The sequence below is a fragment of the Seriola dumerili genome, unplaced genomic scaffold (genome assembly GCF_002260705.1).
Source record: "Seriola dumerili isolate Sdu_G_001 unplaced genomic scaffold, Sdu_1.0 BDQW01000266.1, whole genome shotgun sequence".
Taxonomy (NCBI): domain Eukaryota; kingdom Metazoa; phylum Chordata; class Actinopteri; order Carangiformes; family Carangidae; genus Seriola; species Seriola dumerili.
In genome coordinates this window covers 659405-683508 of record NW_019174521.1, presented here as the reverse complement: position 1 = coordinate 683508, position 24104 = coordinate 659405, and the positions used below count along the sequence as shown (strand labels likewise).

Below are 24104 nucleotides of genomic sequence, written 5' to 3'. Positions count from 1 at the left end.
TCAAAAATGTTAAGGACCCTGGTGAAAAGTGTGAATGCCAACTAAAAAAATAAGTTAAAGTTGTGACTCATGACACTTCATTCTAACATCAGACTGCTGTTTTCTCTCAGATCCACTCCACAGACACAACCTCGGTGGTTGTGATTCCAGAGAGCAAACTGAACCACAGCGGCCGGTACGTCATCAACGCCGAGAGCCCCGCGGGACACAAGGTGGTCAAAGTCAGAGTCAACGTGCTTGGTACGTAAAGATTCAAAGATTCAAAGATCTTATTAGTCACATGTGTGGGCACTCATGAGACTGTGCTAAAAAGACAATGGTGTAATGACGAAGAATAATTAGAATAAGAGATAGAAATAAAATGAAATGAAATGAAATGAAAATAGTCCTATAAGAATTAGAACCAGATAACAATTCAAATATAAGAGTCTTCTAATGCTTAAATTCTTGTTTTGTGGATGTGCAGACCTGCCTGGACCTCCTAGAGACGTGAAGGTGAGTGATGTGACCAGGGGAACCTGCAGACTCACCTGGAAAGCCCCAGAGTCTGACGGTGGTGACAGGGTGAAGAGCTACTTCATCGAGAAGAAGACGGTGGAGGGCAAAGCCTGGACCAAGGTACAACCCCACACCTACAGGATAACACACTCTGAGCTGTATGGTTATTATAAAATAATGTACTATTGCTGCTCACGTGTGAACTCTGACCCTGATCTCGTTCTTTTAGGTGAACACAGCCTGTGCTTCTCAGTCTCTGGTGGTTCCAGACCTGATCGGCGGTCAGGAGTACCTGTTCCGTATCCGCGCTGAGAACCGCTTCGGGTTTGGCCCCTTTGTTGAGACCACAGAGAGCGCCAGAGCCAGAGATCCCATCCGTATGTTTCTTTTCTTTATCTTACGATAATAAATTAGTTTAGATCTAATTTTTATGTTTTGTTATTATTAAAAATAATGTCCTTTCTTCTTATCAGTACGTGATCTCACATGTATCCATCTTTGTCTGCAGATCCTCCCGATCCTCCCACAAGGCTGAAGATCCAGAACGTGAGGAAGGGCACCGTGACTCTGACGTGGAAGGCTCCAAAGAACGATGGTGGTTCACCTGTCACCCACTACAGTGTTGATCTGCTCTGCTGGGCTGCCAGCGGCGAGAAGGAGTCCTGGAGGAGGTAACACTTAAGTCCAGAGGCCTGCATCGGTCTACTTGGTAACTGAGACTCAGTCTGGGAACTGAGTCAGGCCAGATCCAAGTTATATTCTACTGCATCTTGCATCAGGTCTCATCTTCTTCAGGTTCATTTTAGATTGGGATCCAGTCTCTCCGCCATGTTTCCCATCTCTACTCTACTACTGACTGTTGAGGAGAAAGTGCAAAAAAAGAATGGAAATCATCCTGATATCATTTTAATTTAGTGAACACAAAATATGGACCAGTATCTAAACCTGAAGTCCAAACAGAATAAATTATGCATGAGACCGTTGTATATTCATCAATGCAAAGCACTAGTGAACTGAACAGTCTTTCTGTTCCTGTGTGTGTTGTTGGTGGGTTTGGTGTTACTAGCAGTTAAATCCTCTTTGCTGTCTTGCAGGTGCAACAGGAGAGATGTGGACACCACCACTTTCAAAGTGGAGGATCTGACGGAGGGAGACGAGTATGAGTTCAGAGTAGTGGCGTGGAATGAGGCTGGACACAGCCGACCTTCATCCACCGCCGGACCCATCCTCATCCAGGACCAGACCTGTAAGACCAGCACTCAGTTTCATGAAAGACACTAAAGGGTTGCATTATGGGAAATGTAGGATCCAGTGTTTTTGAACTAAAAGTCAATCATCTCAAGGTTTTAGCTGAGTTTTGAATTTGATTTCTGCACGTTTCTAATTAATGGTCTTGATTATTGATTAATCATAATATTTGCTTTTCTTCTGTTAATTTTAAACAGGATTTGTTATGATACACAGAAAGAGACTTCACGGCTTCCTATTCTCTTGTTTGTCTTGCAGGTGCTCCATCCATTGAGCTGAAGGAGTTCATGGAGGTCGAGCAGGGCAGCGACATCAGCATCGTGGCCAAGATCCGTGGCTGTCCATTCCCCACGCTCACCTGGTACAAAGCCCCGCCCCACAAGTCTGACAACAAAGTGGAGGTTCAGTATGACGAGCACATCAACAAGATCGTATCGGACGACAGCTGCACGCTGCTCATCCAGCAGGGCAAACGTCCCGACACCGGCCTGTACACGCTGGTGGCCTCCAACAGCATTGGCAAGGCCTCCAAGGAGATGAGGCTCAATGTGCTGGGTACGAACAAGACCAGAGCTAACTGCTAACGACGTTTTACTGACTGAACTGAATTATGATTAGATTTGTCTGAAAGCAGAGACTATTATAAAGTGAATATCAGAGAACTTTGTGATGACACTGAATGCAACTGTTAAATTAGCGAGATAACAATGACAAAACAGAATAATGAGAATGAAATAAACATATCACTTGAAAACATGGATAGCATTGTTAACACATATTAAAAAGACGCTTAAAGACGAACATAAATCATTGTAATTACAGTCGAGACTCACCTCAGGGATTTCTGTCCATCAATAAATGTGTTGCTCCTCTGTGTGGTTCAGGCCGGCCCGGTCCTCCGTCTGCTCCCATTAAGTTTGAGGAGATTGGAGCCGAGAAGATCACGCTCTCCTGGCTGCCACCGAAGGACGACGGTGGCTCCAAAGTCACAAACTATGTCATCTGGAGGCGGGTGGCCAACAGGAAGACCTGGGTGCCTGTCACAAATGAGCCCAAAGAGCGGATCTGGACAGTGGAGAACCTGATGGAGGGACACGAGTACGTGTTCCGCATAATGGCCCAGAACAAGTACGGAGTTGGAGAGCCGCTGGACAGCGAACCCGAGGTCGCCCGAAACCGCTACAGTGAGTGGAGCTGTTTATCACAGATTCTTATTTACTGACTACAAGAACATCCAACGACCTAAATCTGTACACTGATAGTGAACTTAAGCTGCTGGTAGTCTGAGGATCCCACACACAAATGTAATATAAGTACATATATAGAATTTCTTTATATTACACATGTACATATTAAAAAACATACATGTAAAAATTATATATGAAACTAAGTTGGAACAATTTCCTATATTGACATATATGTCCAGTCCATACAAATATGTATGCTTATGTATGTATGATTATATTGTAGACATATTTGTATGTATGTATGTAACTGTATATCCATCCCAAAGCCTGTCCGTATATGTATATGTATTATAAACAGTTGGGTGCAAAAGTCTGAGACACTTTCCATGAATGATAATACATTTCAATATATGTGCATATACATATTTTACTATGAGTATTTCATATATATTACAAACTTCATCACTCTTGATATAGGGACATATATATCATATTACATTTCTGTGTGTGGTCTCTGGCCGAAACTGAAGCAGAACTGTTGCAGTTGTTTGGTATGCTACAGCAAATAGGAAATATTTTACTCCTCTAACCTTTGACTCTTTGTGTCCATCCTCCTGCAGCCGTCCCCGGTCAGTGCGAGAAGCCGACAGTCACCAGTGTCACCATGGACTCCATGACAGTTAACTGGGAGGAGCCCGAGGACGACGGTGGCACGCCGATCACCGGCTACTGGCTGGAGCGTAAGGAGACGACGGGCAAACGCTGGACCCGTGTCACCCGCGACCCCATCCGTCCCATGGGCATGGGCGAGTCGTTCGTGGTGAGCGGACTCATTGAGGGCTCCCAGTACCTGTTCAGAGTCTCCGCCATCAACGCAGCAGGACCTGGACTTCCCAGCCCCCCCACAGACCCCATCTTTGCAAGAGACCCCATCTGTAAGAGTTGCATTCTGAAATCATACAAGTTTGTGTTTTTAATTCACACAGCAAGATGTTAACTACTTGTCATCCTCTCCTGTAGCTCCGCCCTCTCCTCCAACCCCCAAGGTTTCTGATTGGACAAGGTCCACAGTGGACCTGGAGTGGATCCCTCCTCTGAAGGATGGAGGCTCCAAGATCATGGGCTACTGGGTGGAATACAAGGAGGAGGGAACAGAAGCCTGGGTCAAGGTGAGAGGAAACACCTCACCTGACATGGTTTCATTACCTACAAAATAAAAGTCTGATAATATAAGTTTAATCAACTGACCTGTCTATGATAAGTTTTCATCAGTTCTTGAGGTTGAATCTTCACTTTAACTTTAAGAAAGTGTACTTTCTGTGCTGAAGAGCAACCTTGGAAAATGAATGTTTGTGATTTTCAGGCTAAGGAGACTGAAATCCGTGGCACCCGGTTCGTGATCACTGGTCTGAAGACCGGCGGTCAGTACAGGTTCAGGGTAATTGCCTTCAATGCTGCCGGTAACAGCGAGCCAGGCGAAGTCCCAGAGGTGCTCGAGGTCAATGACAGAACCAGTGAGTTGGTCTGAAAGTCTCTCTAGGCCTTATAGACCTCTTGTGGTCATTATCCACCAGTCAAGTCTTTTTAGAACAAACAGACTGTAATGTTGAGTTTCTTCCTCTCAGTTGCTCCTGAGGTCGACCTGGATGCCTCAGTGAAGGAGAGGATGGTGGTCCATGCCGGTGGTGTGATCCGCATCATTGCCTATGTGTCAGGCCAGCCGTCCCCAGAGGTTACCTGGAGCAGAGATGGAGCTGCACTGCCTCCTGAGGCTCAGGTGGAGACGACAGCCATCAGCTCATCTCTGGTTATCAAACCCTGTGCCAGGAAACACCTTGGCGTCTACACACTGACTGCCAAAAACGCTGGAGGGGAGAAGAAGAAGAACATCACAGTGGAAGTTCTGGGTGAGATACTGTTGTCATAAAAATAAATCTCTTGAGGGATTTGAAAACAATTTAAAAAAATGTTATTTCTTTTTACCAAACTTGGTTGTGTCCTCCCTCAGACGTCCCTGGACCTGTTGGTATCCCCGTCACCGCGGAGAACCTGAGCACTGATTCCTGCAAGCTCAACTGGTTCTTCCCAGAGAATGACGGTGGCTCTCCCATCAGTAACTACATCGTTGAGAAGCGAGAGGCCGAGCGTAAGGCCTGGACTTCAGTCTCCTTCACCGCCAGCAGACAGAACGCTATAGTTCATGGCCTCACCACCGGAAAGTCCTACTTCTTCAGAGTGGCTGCTGAGAACGCAATCGGCCTTGGACCCTTCTTGGAAACCGCCTGCGAACTTTTGGTCAAAGAGCCCATCAGTGAGTTTAGTTAAACAAACATGGTGACTCTGAAGGTGTGAAGATTGATTATCACTTATAACTGATAAAAGTCAGAATTTTAGGGGAAAAACGAAAATTCTAAAATGTCAAAACTTCACAAAAAAGTTTAGAATTTTTACAAAATTGTCAAATTTATTAAAGTCAGTTTTTTAACAAAATTCTGAATTTTGAATGCAAAAAAGGTAAGAACTTGAATTTTCATTGAACAAAGTTAAAGTTTTGATAGATAAAGTCAGGATTTTGGAATCAAAGAATTCTTGCTTTTTGTTATCCTTTGTCTTCCTTTTTTCTTTTTATGTTCTTCTACCTGTCATCTTTTTCTGTACTGTCATCTGTCATCTGAAATTAACATTATCCATCAGTTGAAGTTTGCAGTCAACATAATTAAATTTGAACAGAGAATTACAAAACTAAATAAATAAAAAACTTGTTTCTTTCAGGTGTGCCAGACCGACCTGAGGAGCTGGAGGTCACCAAGGTCACCAAGGATTTGATCAGCGTCACCTGGAAGGCACCCAAGTATGACGGCGGCTCAGAGATCACCATGTATATCCTGGAGGCACGTATGATTGGCAAAGACAAGTTCACCAGACTGACAAAGGAGAAGCTGATGGACAGGAAGTACACCTATGACGGTCTGAGGGAGGGCGACACCTATGAGTTCAGGGTCATCGCCGTCAATGAGGTCGGACCCAGTAAACCATCATTTTGCACCAAACCAATCACCTGCAAGGACGAACTGGGTGAGGACATGACCAGCTGTCTTGTCTTTCAGATCATTTGTTTGAAAAACTTACTCACCTACAGAGACTTGAAATACTGGTGTTCTGTTTCATTGGAAACGTTTGGAGTATGGAGGTGGCCTCAGAAATACACAACTGAAAGTGTTTTTATTTGAAAGAAACAACCCAGTATCATCAGCAAAAAGTGAGACGTAGGTAGATAAAGATGCAGAAACCAAATCACTGATTTAGATGAGGAATAGGAGAAGACATAGAATAGAATATGTTCAGAAATAATTTCCAGTGAGGAATATAAGTAGAAAGGCATTGGTAAGTCAAGCTATTTGATCCATGATTTGTTAATTTGTATTAAGTTGTAATATGCATTCCACAACTCCAGAAGTACACCAATCCCTTACTCATGATTGTTCAAAGCAGTATAAAATAGGAAAAAGTAGAAACAGCAGGAAAATACTCAGTGTATCATTTAATCTGAATCTGTGTTCCATTCTTATAGAGCCACCAACCATTGAACTGGACTTCCGGGATAAAATCATCATCCGTGTGAGTGAGAGCTGCCTGCTGCAGGGCCGCTACACCGGCAAACCTTCTCCGTCCATCGTGTGGTACAGAGACGACAACGAGCTGAAGGCTGACAAACACATTATGTTCAAGAATACGCTGACCACCATGTCACTGGGTCTGATGAAGGCAGAGCGCAAGCACAGCGGCAGATACATGGTGGTGGTGGAGAACAGCACTGGATCCAGGAAGGGACTCTGCAACGTCACTGTTGTCGGTATGTAGACAGAAAATTGTGGCTACAAGCTGGTATCATCAGAAAAAGACGTTTTGCAAATGCAGCAACTCAAAGATTGATTTAGATCAGAAATAGAAGCGTTCTAAGAAAAGTAACTGTGCCATCCATTTACATTGTTCACAGCTGAAGCAGCCTGAAAACCCCAAGTGAAAGCTTCTAACTGCAAGCTCTTCTGAATTAGGCAGGCATTGATTTGATCACAACATAACAGATTCCTTATTTTGAGACTTTTTTGTTATTTCTTTCTTCCCTGCAGACCGTCCAACTCCTCCTGTTGGCCCAGTCGTATTTGAGGAGGTGCACAGGGAGTACATGGTCATCTCCTGGAAGCCTCCTCTGGACAGTGGCGGCGTGGACGTCTCCAACTATATCATTGAGAAGAGAGACACCAACAGAGACATCTGGACCACAGTGACATCTGCCACAACCAAGACCACATGCAAGGTGGGTCCAGATAGTTTGTTGGCCTGAATTTAGTCAGCTGTGATGGTATCAGATGTTCAGTGGAAGTGGTTTGTAGAAGTCCAGAGATGTTTATAAGTTGTTTTTTCTTCCCAGATCCCCAAGCTGACAGAGGGCAGGGAGTACATCCTGAGGATCTCCGCTGAGAACATGTATGGCATCAGCGACCCACTGGAATCTGAGGAGATGAGAGCCAAAGATCTGTTCAGTATGTTCTACTCACACCCTGTTCAGAAACATTTACTTTTTTAGCTCTCCTAAATGAATTTCAAATAAATTTCTGAATTTAATAAATAATTTTGGGTATATTGGAAAATGATCCCTTTATAACCAATGTTTGCCCCTGTGGCTCTCCTACAGGAGTCCCTGAGGCCCCTGATATGCCGACGGTCAGGGAAGTGTATGCCACCAACGCTCTGGTGCTATGGAACCGCCCTCGCGATGGTGGGAAGCCCATTACCAACTACATCCTGGAGAAGAAGGAGCCCACAGCCAAGAGGTGGTCCAGAGCCACAAGAGACCCACTGTACCCGGCCACTCAATACCGAGTCCAGGACCTTGTGGAGGGCTGCGAGTACGAGTTCAGGGTGATGGCTGAGAATGAGCTGGGTACTGGAGACCCCAGCGTCCCCTCCAAACCCATTCTTGCAAAAGATCCTATTGGTCAGTATGACACAAAGTAGTCATTATCATTATTATTATCATTACTACCCTTATTTATATTATTACATTCTATAGCTTGTTTCCTAATGACATGTGCTACTGAAGTAGTAATGTTTATTGACTTGGAAAAACATGGTTTTCCTTGTACATAAAAAAGATTAAATTCAGTATTCAAGTATTTGCATTTAATTTAATTTAATTCAAATTTTTGATGATTACTTTTGTATTACTATTTGTATTGTCAACCATTAAATGATGGCTATATAGCTTTTAACTATATTAGCATAGATGTTTACTATTTATGTTCAGGTGTGTTTATATTTGTTTATATTTGCAGTACAAGATACATTTCAGATATTTATATATTCAAACATTTAAAAATCCTACATCAACAAAAATTATACAACTAAACTAATACTAATACTCTATAAAATAAAGTATAATATTAAATGAAAAAAATGTCCAACCTCAAAAAAATCTGATGACATTTCAGTCAAATATCACACGTGTATCTTTTATTCAATGGTTAAGACAGTTTACCAAATAAAATTTCTAATCACCCGAATAATTGATTGACATCTTTGATACTTTTCCTTCGCAGTGTGCCCCAGCCCTCCAGTCACCCCTGAGGCCTACGATAAGACCAAGGACACTGTCAGCCTGAAGTGGCAGATGCCCCGCCATGATGGCAAGGGCCGGATCTTTGGTTACATTGTTGAGTACCAGAAGCCTGGCGCCGTGGAGTGGGTTCAGGCCAACGAGACTCCAGAGCAGTGCCCTGATCTCCACTATGTGGTGACGGGCCTGACCGATGGACAGGAGTATACATTCAGGATCTTCACTGTCAACGCTGCCGGCAGATCTGACCCTGCCTATGTCAAACAGTCCATCAAAGTCCACGACAGACTTGGTAAAGGGTCCATTTGTAACTCTTCTGTTTTTTTGTTATGCATTTCATCCAAACTCCATGACATCAGGTTTTGAAGCACAAATAGATTTTTAAGTTTAGCTTATCATAATGAGTTTTAAAAAACATTTCCAAACACTATAATTTTTTGCTAATATTATATACAATAATAAAGTTTTGATTTGCTCTTAGAGAGGCATTTTTGCGCCAAACTGCAAACTTAAAACTGATGAATATGTATTTTGATGAATTTTTACATATAATTGGATTGTAGTACTGTTAGTACTACATTAATTAGTTAGCGACTTGGTTGTTAATGTAAAATGTGTTTATGGTCATTGTTCTCATAGGCAAAGTCACTGCAGAGTTTCCACAATACCAAAAAAAATAGCTGGTTTGTCGATTGCTTTCACCTGGAAACTGGACATCACTAAATGTAGTGAATTTGCTTCCATTTGTGTCCACAGAGGAACCAGAGTTGCTGCTGGACGCTAACATGGCACGTGACCACCTGGCAATGGTGGGAGCTGACATCACCCTGAGTGCCACGATTAAGGGTGTTCCAACACCCACAGTTAGCTGGAAAAAGAATGATGGAGACGTTCCATCTCACATCACTGTTGCCGTCACTGCCACTGGCAGCAAAGTCTTCATTCCCAAGTGCGTTCGCGCGGACTCCGGCAACTTCACAATCACTGCGGAGAATGCTGCTGGAAAGAAATCTGCAACTGTTGCTGTGCTTGTGCTGAGTAAGTGAAATGTCCACCAACTCAAAAATAGGATATCTTCAGTTTTTAACAAAAAAAAAACTGAAAACTGTGAAAACTGTTGTACTCTATATGTACATTAATATACAGCCAACCTTTTAGAAAAATCTGAATTTAGAATATATATGAATTTTACCCACTCACTTTTGTCTCCACCAGATAAGCCTTCTCCTCCCAGAGACCTGGTGGTCTCCGAGGTGACCAGCGAGTCTGCCTACCTGACATGGAAAGCTCCCGAGGACAATGGGGGTGCTGTCATCTCCCACTATGTTGTACATAAGAAGGACGTGGCTGCAGAGCAGTGGGTTCCTGTCGCTCCTGCAAATAAGAAGCTTAGTTTGATGGCCATGTACCTGATGGAAGGAATCCAGTACCTGTTCAGGGTGGCTGCTGAGAACCAGTTTGGCAGAAGTGACTTTGTGATGACCAAGACACCCATCAAGGCAATTGATCCTCTCTGTGAGTAAAACTCATACGTGTCTAATTCTTCTTTGAAAAATACAGATTTTTCATGATTCTGTGTAAGTTGTGGAGCCTCTAAATTCTGAATGCTCCATGCGAATTGGCTATCCACAGTGTCATTCATAAGAGCATTTTCCAAATACTTGTCACAACAAAAGAAAGAAATTATGGGAGGAGTTAGAATAAGTGCCAGTGATCAACAGTTATTCATTGGGTTTGCTAAGGTTTGTCCATTGCCCTATGCCATCAATGTTCAGCGTTTTAGAAACTTAATTAAAGTTAAAATTTAAATCCGCCAAGAATCGTTAATTAATTACCCTTTCTTGGATGCCCCTCAGATCCTCCTGGCCCACCAAAGAACCTGCACCACACTGATGCAGACAAGACAGAGGTGTGGTTGGCATGGCAGTGGCCTGACCGCACTGGTGGAAGTGAAATCACTGGCTTCATTGTGGAGCACCAGGAAGAGGGCCAGACTGACTGGGTCACCTTCAAGACCGTGAGCAATAACCACGCCCATGTCACCGGTCTGGAGGAGGGCAAGACTTACCGCTTCAGGGTGAAGGCTCAGAACGCCATTGGTGTGAGCCGTCCGGACACTAGCGTCCCCATCACCTGCCAGGAGAAGACATGTAAGACACATGATTCTTATGGAGTTGTTTCTTATTGCAAATACTGCCCCTATTTTAATTTAAAACATAATAATACTGTTGCTGTTTTGTTATCTTTCAGTGCCACCAACTATTGAAGTTGATGTGAAGCTTATAGAGGGTCTTGTTGTCAAAGCTGGCAGCAATATTGTCCTTCCTGCAAAGATGACAGGCATTCCCATTCCCACTGCTAAGTGGATGACAGATGGCAACGAGATTGCATCAGAAGGCCACTATCACATTGAGTCTGCTGGATCCTCAACTATTCTCAGTATCCCTGAGTGCAAGAGAGGAGACACTGGAGAGTACATCCTCACTGTGTCTAATCCTGCAGGTAGCAAGACTGTTGCCCTGCATGTCACCGTTCTGGATCTTCCAGGTCCACCCATCGGACCCATCAATATCTTGGAGGTCACTCCAGATTACATGATGATCCAATGGAGGGCACCCAAAGATGATGGTGGCACGCCCATCACCAACTATGTGGTGGAAAAGAAGGATGTGAAGAAGCCATGGGAGCCCTGGTCTGTTGTTAGATCCAGTGGCACCAGCACCAAGGCCAAGGTGTCCAGGCTGGAGAAGGGCCGTGAGTATATTGTCCGTGTCCGAGCAGAGAACAAGATTGGAATTGGCGCTGGACTTGAGAGTCCTCCCACTGTTGCCAAGCACATGTTCAACCCTCCTGGTCCACCAGGCCTGCCAGAGTGCTCTGATATCACAGAAAATGCTGTGACAGTACAATGGAGCCTGCCTGAATACGATGGAGGAAGCCCCATCAGCGGCTATGTGATTGAACGCAGAGAAATGACAGGGAAGTGGATCCGTGTCAACAAAACTCCTGTGCTGGACCTCAGATACAGAGTCTCAGGCCTATTTGAAGGCAACACCTATGAGTTCAGAGTATTTGCTGAGAACATTGCTGGTATCAGTGAGCCTTCTCCCACCTCCGACCCCATCAAGGCCACTCGCGCTATCACTAAACCTGGACCCCCTGGTAATCCTAAACTGAAGGACTGGAGCAAATCCTATGCTGACATCTGCTGGACAAAGCCTACAAGAGATGGTGGCAGTCCCATTCTTGGCTATGTGGTTGAGGCTCAGAAGACAGGAACTGCCCAATGGGACAGAATCAACAAGGACCTCATCAAGATGTGTGCCTACAGAGTGCCAGGCCTCATTGAAGGAATGGAGTACAAAATTCGCATTAGGGCCACCAACAAGGTTGGAGACAGTGAACCCAGAGAACTGCCACAGACCATCTTGGCAAAGGACATCCTGGTGCCTCCTGAAGTTGTTGTTGACGTGGCATGCCGCGACTCTCTAACAGTCAGGGCAGGTCAGATCATCAGTTTGATCACTAGGGTGAAAGGCAGACCAGATCCAGAGATAACATGGACCAAGGATGCCAGAGCTTTGTCCAGGGATAAACGCACTGAAATTAACAACAACTACCCTCTCTGTGAATTGGTAATCAATGAGGCAGTCAGGTCAGACTATGGTAAATATGCAATTGTTGCCAAGAACAGTAGTGGACAGGCACAGGCCACAATTATTGTCAATGTCCTGGACACACCAGGAGCTTGTCAGAACATAAAAGTGGCCTATGTGACTAAGAACTCCTGCATGGTGTCCTGGGAAAACCCTGAGGACAATGGAGGCACTGAGATTACTCAGTACATTATTGAGTGCCGTCAGCCCAGCCAGAGAGGTTGGACAGTCGTCTCCAATGACTGCACCAAGCGCCTGATTAAGGCTCCTCTTACTGAGGGTTGTGAGTACTTCTTCCGTGTCAGTGCAGAAAATAAGATTGGTGCTGGTCCACCTACTGAGACCAAGACACCTGTGCTGGCAGTTGATCCCATTGAGAAGCCTGGTGAACCCATTGACTTCCATATATCTGAGATTGGCAAGACCTTCTGCTTCCTCAAGTGGAGGAAGCCAGACTATGATGGTGGTAGCCGTAACCTGGGTTATCATGTTGAGAAGAAACCAAAGGAAGCTGAGGAGTGGGAGAGGCTCCATAAGGGTGCCATTAAGGAGACTTACTTCATGGCTGACAGGTGCATCGAAAACCAAATCTACCAGTTCAGAGTTCAGACTAAGAATGAGGGAGGCGAGAGCAACTGGGTGACCACAGCTGAGGTCCTGGTTAAGGAACTGCTTGTGGAGCCTGAACTCAAGATTAAACTGGATGGAACCCTTGTGGTCAAGGCAGGAGACTCCATTCCTATTGAGGCAACAGTGAAGGGCAAACCCCAGCCTGATGTCAAATGGACCAAGGATGAGAGCACAGAGGAGATTAGGAAGGGCCCCAGGCTTCAGATTGAAACTGGTGCTGACTTCTCAAAACTGCTGCTTACCGGCGCCAGGCGCACTGACAGTGGCAAATATGTTATCACTGCCATCAATAGTGCAGGAAGCGGTTCTGCTCATGCCAAGGTTAATGTACTGGATAGACCTGGTCCCATCAGGGATCTCAAGGTGTCTGGTATCACCACCGACAGGTGCAATCTAGCCTGGGAAATCCCAGAGGATGATGGCGGCTGCGATATCTACAACTACATTATTGAGAAATGCGAAACCAAGAGAGGAGTCTGGTCAGTCCACTCCAATGCTGTCATCACCAACAAAGCTAAAGTTACTCGCCTTATTGAGGGTAATGAGTATATTTTCAGAGTTCGTGCTGAGAATAAGATGGGTCCTGGTCCTGCAGTGCAGAGTGGATCCATTGTTGCAGGCACACAGTTCAGTGTACCTGATGCTCCTGAAGCACCAGAAGTCACCAAGATTGCCAAGGAGGAGATGACCGTGCAGTGGTCAGAGCCTGAGAAAAATGGAGGCAAGCCAATCACAGGTTATCTTTTGGAGAAGAGAGAGGAGCATGCCGTTAGATGGTCTCCTGTCAACAAAGATCCACTCCCTGGAACGCGTTTCACAGTTACAGGACTCTTGCCCCTCCATGACTACCAGTACAGAGTCAAGGCTGTCAATGAAATCGGCATTGGTAACCCAAGCAAGCCATCACGTGCCATCACTGCCAAGGATGCAGTTGGTATGTAACAAATAATAATGTTTACATTGTGTGTAATATTTGTTAATAAATGTAGTTCATATTATATTGCTATAGACAAAATCCATAGATTCATGTTCACACACCCTTATGTCTTCTTACAGAGCCTCCTGCACCTCCTACCAACTTGAAGGTCATGGACAGCACCAAATCAAGTGTCACCCTGGGCTGGACCAAGCCTGTATCTGATGGTGGAGCTCCGCTCATTGGCTATGTTGTAGAGATGAGAGCACAGGGCTCTGCCAAGAAAGGAGATGATGGTTGGAAGAGGTGCAACGTAGCAGCTCAACTGGTCGTGTGTGAGTTCACAGTCACAAGTCTCGATGAGAAGCTTGCGTATGAATTCAGAGTGTCGGCTCAAAACCAGGTGGGCATGAGCCTGCCCTGTGACCTGGAGGGTGCTGTGATCCCCAAGGAGATTCTAGGTGAGGACTTCATCAGGTTTTAATTTCTTTTATGGCAACTAGATGGCATCATAGGTTTACCTGGAGTGTGTGTGATGATGTTGTCACGTGTAACAACTATCAGGTACCATTGAAAGGATCTGTACTTGTGACATCAAGCTGACACCTGCACTGTTTCTTCCAACAGAGGCACCAGAGATTGACTTGGATGCTAGCCTGAAGCAGGGACTGACAGTGAGAGCTGGCTGTCCCATCAGGCTTTGTGCCACCATCAGAGGCAGACCACCTCCCAAGGTAACTTGGAGGAGGATGGGAATCGACAATGTGGTCAGGAAGGGAAAGGTCGACATCATTGACACCATGACCTTCCTGGTTATCCCCGACAGCACACGTGACGACTCAGGCAAATATTGCCTGACTGTCCAGAGCCGTGCTGGAGAGAAGGCTGTGTTTGTCAATGTTCAGGTTCTTGGTAAGTCCCGGTTCTCTTTGAGTAATGGATATGTATAACAAGTATACAAGAACAATTTTGTTGCAGTCAACAATCACAGAAAAGGGCTTACTTCCATTAAAATGCCATTTTCAGTTCAATCAAAAGAAATAACAAATGAAAATATAAAAACAATACCAAATCCAAATGTCATACTCTGTTTTTCCTGACAGACACTCCTGGACCGGTAATGAATCTGGAAGCTACCGACATCAAACAGACATCTGCTATGCTGTCCTGGAGTCCTCCAGATAACAATGGTGGCAAAGAAGTCACTCATTACATTATTGAGAAGCGCGAGATTGACCGCAAGACATGGGCAACCGTCAAGGCCGAAGTGGAGAAGGATAAGGTTCCCTTCAAAGTCAGCGGTCTGATGCCAGGGACTGAATACTACTTCAGGGTCACAGCTGTCAATGAGTATGGTTCTGGAGTACCCAGAGTGACACCCACTTCCTATATGGCCTCTGATCCTGTCAGTACGTATCATGTCTTAATCACACAATGTGACACCAGAGCTAGTACACAGCTTACAGTTGCTCACTTTGCTCAGTTGTCTGTTTTTTTTTTCATCAGAAAAACTTGAACACCTGTCTGATTTCCTTTTGCAGGCAAGCCAGATCCCTGTGAAAAGATTGAGGTTCTGGAGATCACTAAGAACAGTGCAACGGTCGGCTGGGTGAAGCCTTTAAGGGATGGTGGTGCCAAGATCGACGGTTATGTGATTGAATACATAGAGGTCAAACCTCCTCCAGAGCCTCCAGCACCTGTGGAGGTTTGTCATGTGATTAAAAAAGACCCTAACCACATGGCCATTTTAAAAATATTTATGCTCTTACATAATTTTGGAGTTCAAGCTCTAATCTACAACGCTCAATTTTCCACAGGTTCCAGAAGGAGAGGAGGCTCCACTGCCACCACCTCCACCTCCAGTGGTAGTGGAGGAAGAGGAGGAGCCTGAAAAGGAAGTGTGGAATGCCTACACCACAGTGAAAGGTTTGACAATCAGCATCAGCGGCCTGAAGGAGGGCAAGAGGTACAAGTTCAGAGTGGCTGCCAAGAACATCATGGGCATGAGCTCATTCACTGAGACGAGGGAGCCAATCGAGATCAAGGAACAAATGTGTAAGCTGTTATGTCAGATTAATAACATATCAATAAGAAGTAGTTTTAGCTTTTATCCAAAGATAGGCTACTTTTGAAATAACAAATACTGATGATTACAGTAAATTGCAGATCCAGGGTTAGCACTAAATATAATCACCATTTTTTATGTTAAGACTGTTCTCAGCTTACCAAGATAGTCTCTGAAATTATTATGTCTGTACCTGCAGTGGAACCAAAGATTGTTATGCCAGAGACAGTGAGCGCCAGAGCCGGAGCCAAGCTCAGAGTGGAGGCACTGGTTTCTGGAAAACCTGCCCCAACCTGCAAGTGGATGCGTGGTGAGAATGCAGTAGTCCCATCCAGTCGTCTGGCTGTGCACCAGTCCGGCAACCTGTGTGTCCTGATCATCAAAGATGTGTCAAGGACTGACAGCGGAGAGTACAGCCTGGTGGCTGAGAATAGCTCTGCGAAGGTGGTTCAAGCCCTGAAGATCATCATCAGAGGTCATTGTCACCTTCAATAAGATAATATGAAAAAATTGAATTTACATTTTGTGATTCAGCAACGGAGAAAATAACTTAGCTGACTTTTCTGTGTTTCAGACATCCCTGGTCCTCCTGAAGGCCCTGTGGAGATCAGCGACATCGACTCTGATGCCTGCTCCCTGTCCTGGAACAAACCACTGGAGGATGGAGGCAGCAATATCACCAATTATGTAGTGGAGAAATGTGATGTGACTAGAGGTGACTGGGTGACGGCCGTTTCTTCCTGCTCAAAGACCAATTGCAGGCTTGGAAAGCTTATTCCTGGGAAGGAGTATGTATTCCGCATCCGTGCTGAGAACCGCTTTGGTGTATCAGATCCCATTCAGTCTGACAGGATGGTTGCCAAGTTCCCCTTTGGTAAGTTTAACTGAAATATGTCCCTAGCGCAGGCCTTGATAAGCTTTAGATGCAAGTTTCTATCTGAAGTTGGCAGGTTTTCTTTCATTATAGACAATGTTCATTTTGTCTGTTTTGTTGTCACCAGATGTTCCTAGCGAGCCCCTCAACTGCCGCATCAACAAAACCAACAAGGACTGTATGTTTGTGGCCTGGGATAAGCCCGAAACTGATGGCGGCAGTCCCATCACAGGTTACTATATTGAGCGTAAGGAGAGGAACAGCCTGCTCTGGGTGAAGGCCAATGACACAGTTGTCCGCACCACTGAGTACCCATGCGCTGGCCTCATCGAGGGCCTGGAATACACCTTTAGAGTGTCCGCCATCAACCGTGCTGGCCAGGGCAAACCAAGCAAGAAGACTGACTTTGTTACTGCCAGAACACCTGTTGGTATGTTTACTGACAGCATCAATGGAATAATCTTATTTTGTTCATTTAAACTGTTTACCTTATTTCTACTTATTTGTCTCTTTGTGTTACAGACACTCCAGGTAAACCTGAGATCCTGGATGTAACCAAGAACACTGTCACTTTGGTTTGGACCCGTCCCAAGAATGACGGTGGAAGCAAGCTCATTGGCTACTACGTTGAGGCCATGCGAGTGCCAGGAGATCATTGGATACGCTGCAACACCAGCAGCCAGAATGTTCCAAGGGAGGAGTATACAGTTACTGGCCTGGAGAGAGACCTGCAGTACCAGTTCAGAGTCATCGCCAAAACTGCTGTCAACATAAGCAAACCCTCTGAGCCCACAGACCCTATCTTGGTCTGTGCTGAGAATGGTGAGGTTTTGATCTAACACTCTTGTGACTGGGCTGACAAAGTCACTGAAATAACAGTTTTACTGTGTTTTCAGTTTGATTACTAGAAGCTTTTGAAAGAGTAGAGTATCTCACAGATCTGAGCATGACACTTATTTATCTCATCTTCATTAAACATAGTTCCTCCAAGAGTGGAGCTCAATGCCAAGATGCAGAAGGGTATAAAGGTGAAGGCTGGAGCCACAGTACTGCTGGAAGCTGAGGTATTTGGTAAGCCCATGCCCAGAGTGACCTGGAAGAGAGGCGACGATAGCCTGAAGTCAGGTGAAGGCCAGGTCATCACCCATCAGAGGCATCACTTCCAGCTGGAAATGACAGGAGTCACCAAGGAGCACACAGGAACCTACACCATCCTGGCAGAGAATGCCAGTGGCTCCAAGACTGCTGAGATCCAGGTCAACATTCTGGGTGAGTACTACTACCAATGTTTTCTTTAGGGATGTCTTCTAAAACTCTACCAATACACAAGTTGTAGGTTTTATACAGTTTATAGGCTGTATTCACATTATATTTCTACATGATGTACCCACAGCTTCACCAATCAACATGCTGTGCTAAATTTGCTGGTATTCCATTAATTAATTTTTGTGTCTTTAGATGTGCCTGGCCCTCCTGCAAGTGCCAAATTCCTTGAGGTGTCAGCCACCAGTATCAAGCTGTCCTGGGAGCCTCCTCTGAAGGACGGTGGTGCCCCCATCACCAGTTATATTGTGGACAAGCGTGAGACCAGCAGAGCTAACTGGGCCCTGGTCTGCGCCAAGCTCAAGGGCGACATCCTTGAGTACAATGTGGAGAGGCTGATCGAGGGTCGCGAGTACCAGTTCCGAATCCGTGCTGAAAACATGTGGGGAGTTGGAGACCACCTCATCACTAACCCTGTCATCGCCAAAAACCCGTTCAGTGAGTCATCACCAGCATATTGTCTGGGTTCATTCATTACACAACACCAGTGACAATAAGTTAGTCCTGCAGTTTAAATTTGATGTAAAATGGTGACATAAATAAGACAAGTAGGAGATACACCAAACCTATTCACTCGTACAACACATATTCTGTTAACACCTACAGCTTCTTGAGTCCAAATTATCTCGTTCAAGTGACTGAGAAAGGGAAATGTATTTAGTTTTGATATCCAGACTAACAACTTAACTCTGCTGTCACATATAGCTGTCCCTGGCCCTTGTGAGGCCCCGGTGATCACCAATGTGACCAAAGACCATATGACTGTGAGCTGGAAGGAGCCTGCTGATGATGGAAAGTCCACAATCCTTGGTTACATGCTGGAAAAGAAAGAGGCCAAGGACTTGAACTGGACTAAGCTGAACCGGAAACCTCTGACAGAAAGGACACTTGATGTTACAGGCCTCACAGAGGGAACTGAGTACGAGTTCAGAGTCATTGCAGTCAATGTTGCAGGGCTTGGCAAACCAAGCGAACCCTCTGCTGGCACCTACGCACAAAATCCCATCAGTGAGTCCTATGACTTCGGAAAATGTATTTTTCAGTGATATATTACATATACTATTACTCACAAACTCAAAGATATCCAATATGTAACTTAAACTGGATCAATGTGCTCTTCTCTAGCTCCTCCTGGCCCAGTTGTGAATCCCAGTGTGACAGACACCACCAACAGCACCATCAGTCTCACCTGGACTGCCCCCGCCAACAATGGTGGAAGCCCCATTATTGGATACTTGGTGGAGTGCAAGAGGACTGACACCGCAGACTGGATCCGCTGCAACGTCCCCAGGAACCTGCAGGAGACCAATTATGTCATCCAGAACCTCATTCACAAGGCTGAGTACCAGTGTCGCATCACTGCTGTCAACAAGGTTGGCTTCAGCGAGCCAGTTGAAGTACCTGGAAAACATATTGCCAAGGACATCATTGGTATGTATAATTTTAATGATAAACTACATTTATTTTAAGTGAGTGTAAATAGAATATGGTATCATTGACATAACAGGGTATACAAAATATAAACTTGTAAAAGTGCTCCTTATTCATAACTGGATTATAACAAAGCCTTGACGAAAATGAACAGAATCATTTAAACTTGCTAACATCATGTTAACCTGGATCATTGAGGCCATGTTTGAATAAAAGGGCCCTGGGACATTTCAATTTCACTTGACAACCTAGACTGCTACTTCCTGTACACTTATTATAGCCCTCATCAAAATATTGCTTTTTATCATGGTTTTTGATTATTAAGTTTCACAAAATTAGCAGTATAGTTCTCTATTTATATGTTCAACATTAGGTCTTTAAAGCCATAATACAACAGTAAGATTGTTTGCTCACACTGTCGCTAATAAAACTGTTCCCTTTGTGTTCATGTAGTTCCTCCCGAGGCAGAGCTGAGCGCAGAGCTAAAGGAGGGCCTGGAGCTGCGTGCTGGCAGCACCATGAGGCTTCATGCCACCATCAAGGGCCGTCCCAATCCCAAGATCACCTGGGCAAAGATGAACACCAATATCAAGGACCGCCAAGGCATCATCATCAAATCAACCAACACTGACACCACTGTGATGGTGGAAAATGTCAACAGATATGATGCTGGCAAATACATTCTGAACCTGGAGAGCCTGGCTGGCATGAAGATGTACACCATCGTTGTCAAGGTTCTTGGTGAGTGAAGGAATTATTTGTTTATGTTGCTAGCACAGTGATCTCAGTATATCGTATCAATAATTGTGACTGACTGAGATCACCCCTGGGCTTGTCAGAAACAGGAATACGTTTATAAATAATAGAATAATCTTTTTTGGGTTTAGGTTCATATTTTAAGATACACTGTTACACTAAGTGTTGTTGTATCTCTCCAGACACTCCTGGACCACCAGTCAACCTGGTCGTGAAGGAGTCATCCAAAGACAGTGCCTCCATCTACTGGGATACTCCTCTGATTGATGGTGGCTATGAAGTCACCCACTACATTGTGGAGAAGCGTGATACTGAGAGGAAGGCCTGGTCCATCGTCTCCAACAACTGTGCCAAGACAGCATTCAAGATCCCAGACCTGGATGCTGGAAGGTCCTACTGCTTCAGAGTGTCGGCAGTTAACGAGCTTGGTGCTGGAGAGTGCTGCGAGACAGCCGATTCAGTCAGAGCATCAGGTGGGTTTGGTAAAAACTGATTTGGTGGTTGGCCTTGTTTTGTTTGTTGTTCTTGCAAATTTATACTCACTGCATTCATAAATACTTTTTTCAGAGGAGCCTGGGCCAGTCATGGACTTCAAGACCCTGTTGGTTACCAAGGACTCTTGCACTCTAAGCTGGAAGAAACCACTCACCGACGGTGGCAGCCGCATCATCTGCTACGTGCTGGAGGTTCTCAATGGTGAGGACAAGTACAAGGAGCTAATGAGGTCCAAGAACATGCAATACAGCGCCAAGGACCTGGTGGAGGGCAAAGAGTACAACTACAGAGTCAAGGCTGTGAATGACACAGGAGAGAGCGCTGCAAAGGAACTGACAGTGGTTGCCAAGGACCAGATCAGTAAGTGTTCATATTTATAAAACTTTTAGACAAAGATGTGTCAAGTGCTCAAAGTTCAAAAATGTTTAAATTATTTTTCCTTCCCTTTGCAGTTCACCCAACCTGTGACTTGAGGGAGCTGCCTGACATGTGCTACATTGCCAAGGAGGGCAGCACCGTCCGTCTGAAGATCCCAATCATTGGCAAACCTACGCCCAAGGTCTCCTGGAAGAAGGGAGACGATGAAGACCTGACAGATACTGGCCGAGTGTGCGCAGAGTCCTCTGCAGTGAACACCACCCTCCTGATCAGAGACTGCCAGAGGAGTGATGCTTCTAAGTACACCATCACCTTGAGGAACAGCGCTGGAAGCAAGGAGTCCACCATCTTCATCAGGTATGAATCAAATCGTACGAGGGCATGTCATTTCAGAAAATGTAATACAACATAAAGAATATTTTGCTGAAAATGGATCACAACATTCTAGTTTCAAAGGTAAAAAAACAATTTAATCTCTGCTGTCTCCTTTTAGGGTTGTAGGTAAACCTGGCATCCCCATTGGACCTGTTAAGTTCAAAGATGTCACTGCCGATGGTGCTACGCTGAGGTGGGGTGCTCCCAAGGATGATGGGGGCTCAGAGATCACCAACTACATCTTGGAAAAGAGGGACTCCATCACCAACATGTGGGTGACTGTGTCCTCGAATGTGGAGACAAACACCATGAGGGTAACCGGTCTCCATGAGGGCACAGAATACATCTTCAGAGTCTGCGCGGAGAACAAGTACGGCGTTGGAGAAGGACTCAAATCTGAACCCATCGTCGCTAAACATCCATTCAGTAAGTGACCATAACTTATACTGTATATTTAACTTATACAAGACTAAGGATGTTTAAGAGTTCAACTTGAAATTGCGCTTCACTTGACTGCTTTATAACTGTTTTTCTACAGATGTTCCCGACGCTCCTCCTCCTCCTCAGATCATGAGCATGCGTCATGACTCGGCATACCTGGCCTGGTCTGATCCCAGGAAGACTGGAGGATCTCCCATCACAGGTACAGTCAGGTTGAACACTTGAACTACCTACTGTCAGCCAGCTGTTACTTCTTGTTTTACTTCATATGCATTTTATCTTTACTTTTTATGGCACTGTAATTTATACAATACCAGTCAAAAGTTTAAGCTATGATCTGTATGTTACTACTTTCAGGCTACCATGTTGAGTTCAAGGAGAGGAACAGTATGTTGTGGAAGAGGGCAAGCCCAGCTGCCTTGAGGATGAAGGAACACAAGGTGACTGGGCTGACTGAAGGTCTGGAGTACGAGTTCAGAGTCATGGCAATCAACCTGGCCGGCATCGGCAGACCGAGTGCTCCCACTGATCCACAGGTGGCCCTGGATCCCATTGGTAGGTGTAAAAAGTGAGAGTGGGAAGAAGTATAAAAAATACTAATGATATAAAGACATAATGCTACAGTCAAATCTTTTTGAATATCTTTATCATCAGATGCCCCTGGTAAACCTGATGTGGTCAGCATCACGAGGAGCACAGTGACTCTCCAATGGACTGAACCACAATTCGACGGTGGCCACAGGCTGACTGGCTATATTGTTGAGAGGCGCGACCTTCCATCTAAGATCTGGGTTAAGGCTAACAATGTGAATGTTGTGGAGCCTGCGTTCACTGTCACCAATCTGCAGGAGGGTTGCAAATATGAGTTCAGGATCAGGGCGAAGAATGCTGCTGGTGCTCTCAGCCCACCCTCCGAGCAGACAGACACCATTATCTGCAGAGATGAATATGGTGAGATGACAACATATAACAGTCATAATTCTGAATGCTTTCAATGAGACAATGTAACAATTGGCGTAATGTATGATAAATTAAATGTTTTCTATTTCCTTCAACAGCTGCACCAACCATTATTATTGATGCTCAGGTGATGGAGGGTCTGACTGTCCGAGCCGGTGATACCATTGTTATTACTGCCACAAGCATTTTAGGCAAACCTGCACCAACTTCATGCTGGTCAAAGGGAGGAAAGTACTTTAAACCCTCTGACATTGTTCAAATTGAGACCACCGCAACTTCCTCTACTCTATCCATCAAATATGCCGGTAGGAAGGACTCTGGAGACTATACCATAACGGCCAGCAACCCCTTCGGTGTAAAGGAGGAAACTGTTAAGGTCAAAGTTCTGGATGTTCCCGGAGCTCCTGGGCCCGTTGAATGCAGTGGTATTTCATCTGAAAAAGTGACTCTTACGTGGACAGAACCTACTGAGGATGGAGGCTCGCCTATCAAATATTACACCATCGAGAAGAGAGAGACCAGCCGCCTGCTCTGGACTGTCCTGGAAGAGAAGGTCATCAACTGTCACTATGTGGCCAACAAGCTCATCCAGGGGAATGAGTACTTCTTCAGAGTCTCTGCTGTCAACCAGTATGGTGCCAGTGAGCCTTCTCACTCGGAGGCAGTCAAGATGGTTGATAGATTTGGTATGTACAGTTAATTTATGTTTTTTGTTGCATTTTACATCCTGCATTTTCACTTAATTTTTTTTTTCACCTAAATAATATAAATATAATATCTCTGGAAGAGGAATACAGACTACCAAGATTCATAAATGTGTTTCATTTATCTATACTTTTAGGTCCTCCTGGTCCACCATCCAAACCAGAGGTTGATAAAGTGGATGGACATTCAGTCACTGTAAAGTGGAGGAGACCAACTGAGGATGGAGGAAGTGATATCATTGGTTACTGTGTTGAGAAGAAAGAGAAAAGGGCTATGGGATGGGTCAGGGCATCCAAGAAATCCATTGCTGAGCTCAGCTATGAAGTCACCGGTCTCACTGAGGGCGTGGAGTATGAGTTCCGTGTTCTTGCTGAGAACAAAGCTGGCTTTGGAGAGCCAAGTGAACCATCTATGCCTGTCAGAACAATAGTCGTTGCCTGTAAGTAAAAATAAGTGTTTCAGCTGTGAAAAGCAAACAGGCCACCACACCAATATTACATTATTTTATTATCAACTGTTTTTACAGAATGCTGTATTTAATTTTACACT

At 44.9% G+C, this 24104-nt stretch overlaps 1 protein-coding gene across 1 annotated transcript in view; it reads left to right on the top strand.

Moving 5' to 3' along the window:
* The window catches only part of ttn (titin), a 173814-nt gene that overhangs the window by 104622 nt on the left and 45088 nt on the right, over nt 1-24104 (top strand). The window contains 45 exon segments of the mRNA XM_022757173.1: nt 111-240; nt 467-618; nt 728-875; nt 1007-1169; nt 1593-1744; nt 2005-2301; nt 2631-2930; nt 3554-3868; nt 3954-4102; nt 4297-4447; nt 4559-4840; nt 4942-5244; nt 5706-6008; nt 6505-6786; nt 7064-7251; nt 7366-7477; nt 7630-7932; nt 8534-8842; nt 9307-9588; nt 9766-10065; nt 10407-10700; nt 10801-13770; nt 13893-14213; nt 14380-14664; nt 14856-15161; nt 15294-15461; nt 15577-15807; nt 16017-16292; nt 16392-16691; nt 16819-17121; nt 17214-17513; nt 17673-17960; nt 18150-18452; nt 18720-19022; nt 19140-19445; nt 19899-20186; nt 20384-20674; nt 20769-21056; nt 21149-21431; nt 21568-21875; nt 21988-22092; nt 22248-22445; nt 22545-22841; nt 22949-23536; nt 23692-23994. Of these exon segments, the coding sequence (XP_022612894.1) occupies nt 111-240; nt 467-618; nt 728-875; nt 1007-1169; nt 1593-1744; nt 2005-2301; nt 2631-2930; nt 3554-3868; nt 3954-4102; nt 4297-4447; nt 4559-4840; nt 4942-5244; nt 5706-6008; nt 6505-6786; nt 7064-7251; nt 7366-7477; nt 7630-7932; nt 8534-8842; nt 9307-9588; nt 9766-10065; nt 10407-10700; nt 10801-13770; nt 13893-14213; nt 14380-14664; nt 14856-15161; nt 15294-15461; nt 15577-15807; nt 16017-16292; nt 16392-16691; nt 16819-17121; nt 17214-17513; nt 17673-17960; nt 18150-18452; nt 18720-19022; nt 19140-19445; nt 19899-20186; nt 20384-20674; nt 20769-21056; nt 21149-21431; nt 21568-21875; nt 21988-22092; nt 22248-22445; nt 22545-22841; nt 22949-23536; nt 23692-23994 (14524 nt within the window).